The 5,542-nt window shown below is 31.4% G+C and overlaps 1 protein-coding gene across 1 annotated transcript; it reads left to right on the forward strand.

Annotated features, from left to right (window-relative positions):
- The first annotated feature begins 3,874 nt into the window (after positions 1-3,874).
- LOC124945641 (NADPH:quinone oxidoreductase) lies at positions 3,875-5,267 on the forward strand. The gene is made up of 3 exons (XM_047486108.1): positions 3,875-4,042; positions 4,139-4,327; positions 4,710-5,267. Exons 1-3 carry the CDS (start codon positions 3,937-3,939, stop codon positions 5,006-5,008), a joined length of 594 nt encoding a protein of 197 aa, XP_047342064.1. The 5' UTR covers positions 3,875-3,936; the 3' UTR covers positions 5,009-5,267.
- Positions 5,268-5,542: the final 275 nt, after the last annotated feature.

Consider the following 5,542-nt stretch of genomic DNA (forward strand, 5'->3'; position numbering starts at 1 on the left):
TAAATAGCTCCGTTTGGGAAAACCAAAGACAAAGATCACAATCTCAAGCTTTCAATCAATCTCATACGAAATCCGGCAATAACATTTTTAAGTTTTTTTGAAAATTTTGAAAATCTCTATAAGGTTGTAAAACTCGGATATAGGTTTTCATAAAGCTTCTAAAAGAGTTCTAGAGTGTTCTCCAACTCATAGTAAGTTCAAATCATGTTGTAATTCAATTTATGAATTGAAATTGAAATTTTTATACTTCAGTTTGGCCAGTTTTTTTTTGGGGGGGGGGGGGAAACAGTTTAGTGTCATTACATTAAAAAAACTCAAAAGAGGAAAATAAATACAAAAGTTTAAGATCTGATCTTAAACTTTTCAAATGATACATCGGGATGATGTTATAAATGATCATTAGGACTAGACAAAGCTCCATGTGCCTTTGGATTAAAGGATTAGGGCCCTAGTCAAAATCATCAAATTTGTAGTTTGATGCTCTTGACATTTAATCGAGGGCTTAACTTAGGTTCAATTTCCGAATGATAAAATCGAACTCTCCCCTACACCGGACTGAGGAACCTCGCATCCGATCGAGAAAAATCTATCTTGGGCTTGATTTTCGACCGAAGATTTCTAGCATCGATCAAGAACTCCCTACACCCGACCGAGGAATCCTAGCCTGGGACCGAGAACACCTTGCACCTGACCGAGGAATCTTGTCCCAAGACCAAGAGCTTCCTACATCCCGACCGAGAGCTCTTGGCCTAGAACCGAGAGTCCTGCACCTTGACCGAGAGCTTCTTACACCTCGACCGAGAGCTCTTAGCCTAGGATCGAGAGTCCCCGCACCTTGACCGAAGGCTCCCCACACCCGACTAAGAGGTCTTAGCCCATAAACGAGGGTTTTAGCCCTCGACCGAGGGATCGACACCCTCGATCGAGAGGACATATCTTATGGCCTATTTGGTTGGGATTTTATATTTACAAAAAATTGTTTTTTTAATCTAAAGCCACAAACCATTTTCTAAAAATCCAAAAAAAATAAAAAACAACTTCAAAATATATTTTAGAATATTTTCACCAAAAATATTTTGATAAAGGTCTGTTGGGATGTATTTTTAAATCCTAATGCCTTAATCTGATAATTTTCAAGTACTTTCCTCAATAATCGTCGACATCAATCGCAAGTACCAGCATTTAAATATTATTCTACAATTTTAAATGGAAGAAAAACATGTGTATGTCTAGGACTTGAAAAATAATTGTTAAATAAAACCTAATAAAACTCATTTTTTAAAAGGCAAGATTTTATAAATTAGATACCGTTTTTTAACGGGTATAGTGGATATAGTGCGAAAGTCCTTTCCCGATGATTACCAAACACCGAATTTAAAATAATCTCTAGTCAAATATACGTTTGTATATGTATATAAAAATATTTTATTGATTTTAAATTAAAAATCAATTAACGATTCTTTCATTAAATAAATAATCTTTAAAATTAATTTTTTTTAATACATATTTACAATGATTTAATTATCCTAAATTTAAAAAATTATTTAAATTTGATCAAAAATATGAATTATTGTTGTAATTAATTTTAAAATATAAGGACATGTTTCTATAAATTTTTTAAAATAATATTTTGTTAAAAAGATTCTCAACAACACGTAAACCAATGTTGAAATTTCTCTTGACCTTTAACTTTTCCATTGTTACAAATAGGAACATGATAACAAATACAATATAAATCATCTATTTATTTAATTGTTCTTTTTTTTTGTCATTGACTTATTACTTCAATCATTTCTTCTAATAGTTGATTTTGACCGACTTCTCATTAAAAGAAGCAAAACTTGATATGTATATTTGTGTAAATGTTATAGTTTTCTAAAATTTGAAGGCCTTCCAATTAATCGAAGTTCCACAAATAAAAAAAACACAATAAACTTCATTTTATAAACTAGGAAGATCCTCGTGCGATGTATACGAATAAAAATATATTGTTACAATGTTCCGCGTTTATCAAATTTGGGGTTGAGTTTAAACTATAAAGTGTTATTAGCCTATTTGGTTAAGAGTTATATTTGTTTCGTTAGTTTGCGAGTTTAAAACATATTTATAGCATTTTTATTTTTATTTTTAACCGTTTTAAGTTAATGGATGGGTCAACCTAGAATCCGACCCAAGTATCCATTTACTCTCACATATATATCCAAATTAACCACAGCTCTCGACACTTTCAAAATTAAGTATCTATCTATCTATATATATATATATATATATATATATATATATATATGACAAGCTAGGACGGACCCAGAAATTTGAGTTGGGGTGGGCTTGAAAAATATTTGAGTTGTATTTAATAAACTGACGAGAAATTTATGGATAAAACAAACGAATAAACGTAAATTTGACCCAATTTTTAATAATTAGATAAACAAATAGTGAATTAAATTAAAAATTAATAAAAATGTTAGATATCATATCCCATTTTTACAGTAAATAAGTATTTTTTTTTGTAACATACATCTTTCTTTCACTATACTAGAAGGAGAATCTATCAACATATTTTATTAATATAGTAAATGAATATAGATCGAATATTTTAACTATTAATTATTTAAATGACATGAGTTAAAAGAAAATTTAAATTGAATATTTTAATCAAGTTTCTTTTCAAGAAAATAAGTCAAATATGGGTTTTGCAATGCGGTGAAGACAAATATAACCTAACGGGAGGTGCCACGTTTATAACCTGCAAGTTACCAAGTCACCTGTAAAAAATAATTAGGTGTGTGCTTAAGCCCACCTTAACCCTCACTTGGGTTCGTCCCTGATGACAAGGAGGGTAGAAATGAATGAATCTAAGAAAAAAATTTAATAAGGAAAAACAAAACAAAAAAAAATGAATTACTTTGTAATTTGGACACACTATACGAATCTTCTTTCAAAATTTGAGTTTCACTCAAGATTGTTAGAAAAAACATTTTATACCACAATTATAATACACAAGGTATACAATTTTGAAAAGACCTTGATTGGGATTATCGAGAAACTGGAATTAGATCTTGGAAATGATCTACTTTCCTCTTCTTGTTCTATTGCTCAGAAGCGTCCAACATAGACAATGAAATCGAAAAGAGTTCAATATTATAATAGAGAATCCAAAGTGTATATTTCAATCTAAATCTAAATATTCATTTTCCAATTCATTTAAATTATTAATTAATCCGTTAAATGCGGATCTCTGTTGTATAGTACTAGGAACAGGAAATTATGTTTAGGGAGAGTTGTTTATAGAGAATAACTATTTTATACATATATATATATTTTTATTTTTTTTTATTTTCTGATGTCAATTTCAATGACGTAAATTGATTTGTTTTTAATTATAAATGTCAAATAGTCTCAATTGAGGCAAAGATAGTTAATTCTAACTCTATACGCCTCGTTCGGATTTGGATTATTGTAATAATCTAGAGGGGGAAATGAGTAATAATTAATGATGATTTTGAGGAAATGTGAATTTTTTTGGTAAAATTACTTAAAATGTATTGATATATAATAATAAAATAATAAATAGTAATTTAAAATAAAAGGTATTTTAGTATTTTGGATAATAAATTGAGTAATATAATTGATGAGAGAGGGAGTGAAAAGATATTTGAGTGAGTTGAGTTATTTAAATAACCTTAACCGAACAAGGCCATATATATATAAATCAAACAAGAACCTGAATTTATTATTAAAATAAACAAATAAATATATTATGGGATGTCAGGTGTATCTTCTTGACAAATAAGATGAACGGTTGGATTTGAAGAAAATATGGATCTGAAACACTAGGATTTACTTACTACTACTAGTTTCGACTTTTGCTTTGGCGCTTCGTTGACATCTGATACCAGAGTATAGAAAGAGAGAGAGGGAGAGAGGAGGTGTTCTATGGATGCAGCAGCCATGGCAGCAGCAATAAAACCAGTTATCAAAGTTACAGCTATCTGCGGTTCTCTTCGCAAAGCCTCTTTCAATCGAGGACTCATCCGCGCTGGTTCTCTTCTCTTCTCTTCTCTTCTCTCTCTGGCTACTGGTAGTAAGTTAACTCTTGTGCTTTGTTGAAATTGAATATGCTTGTTTTCGTTCATAGCTTTGCAGATAAGCAAGGAGATCGATGGACTAGAAATTAAGTACGTTGACATAGCGGCGCTTCCCTTGATGAATACTGATCTTGAGGTCGACGGAACCTATCCATCAGCTGTTGAGGTTTTCCGTCAGAAAGTTCAGGAAGCCGATAGCATCCTTTTCGCTTCGCCGGAATACAATTACGGCATAGCCGGTACCCTCTTCTTCTTCTTCTATTATCCCTCTAATCTACTCTTCATTACTTTTCAAACATGCATATCTGGATCTTGAGATTTCATCAACCGCAAATAGATTTTGCAAATGAAATTTGTTTACGTGGATTTGATCTTTGTATATATGGATCTATCTCCATAACGAATTCTATTCTGGATAGATCTAAACTTACAGTATTTCACATCTACAATATAATCTTCACGAATCTCGAATGATTGAATTAATGTTTCTGACAAACAATTAATGTTTGATTCATCTAGAGCAACCACAGACACCTGTTATAGAAGATATTCTAACATAATCTTTGTTCGTTTCTGAATTCTAAATAACAGTTTTGATTGTTGTTGTTGTTGTTACATTAGCACCACTGAAGAATGCAATCGATTGGGCTTCAAGGCCACCAAATTGTTTCTCTGATAAACCAGCTGCTGTGGTGAGTGCTGGAGGATTCTTTGGTGGAGGTCGATCTCAGTACCATCTAAGACAATCTGGTGTTTTTCTTGATCTTCATTTCATAAATAAGCCTGAACTCAGCTTGAATGCATTTCAACCGCCTGCAAAGTTTGACGACGAAGGAAACTTGATTGATGAAGAGGCAAAATTGAAACTGAAACAAGTTCTCTTATCCTTGAAGGCGCATACGTTACGCCTTCAAAGTTAATGTCGCAGTCTAGATCGAAATTTCGTCCGAGGAGGAGGAGGAGAAGAAGAAGAAAGGTGTCGTTTCCATCTAACTTTCTTTATTTAGCATTATGTAAAATTTCAAGTTGGCAAATTTGATACTTTCATTCTTTTGCCAAACTCAGGAAAATAAAAAGGATTTCCATACCGCTCATGTGGTGAAATTAAATGGTTTCAATTTGATATATTACATGTTACATATGTTTCTATTTCAAAAAATGAAAATTGTTTTTTATGTTCAAGTAAGTAAAAATTTAACAATAGACATCCCTCAACAGTTTCAAAATTGATAATCTATCATTAAACTAAAAAAAATTAATGTTTTAGTTGAACGACGTTATAAAATAACTCAAATCATACACTTCGATTCAGACTTTGAGGGGTTATTTGAAATTATTTGGTTAAACTTATTAGTCGATCATGCTTGTGTTTTTTTAAGTAGCAGCAAACTTATTTGCATCATTATCGACACAAAACTATGCTAAACTAGTATAATGTCATTGCGATACAAAGA

Source organism: Impatiens glandulifera, chromosome 7 (assembly GCF_907164915.1).
Source record: "Impatiens glandulifera chromosome 7, dImpGla2.1, whole genome shotgun sequence".
Lineage (NCBI taxonomy): Eukaryota > Viridiplantae > Streptophyta > Magnoliopsida > Ericales > Balsaminaceae > Impatiens > Impatiens glandulifera.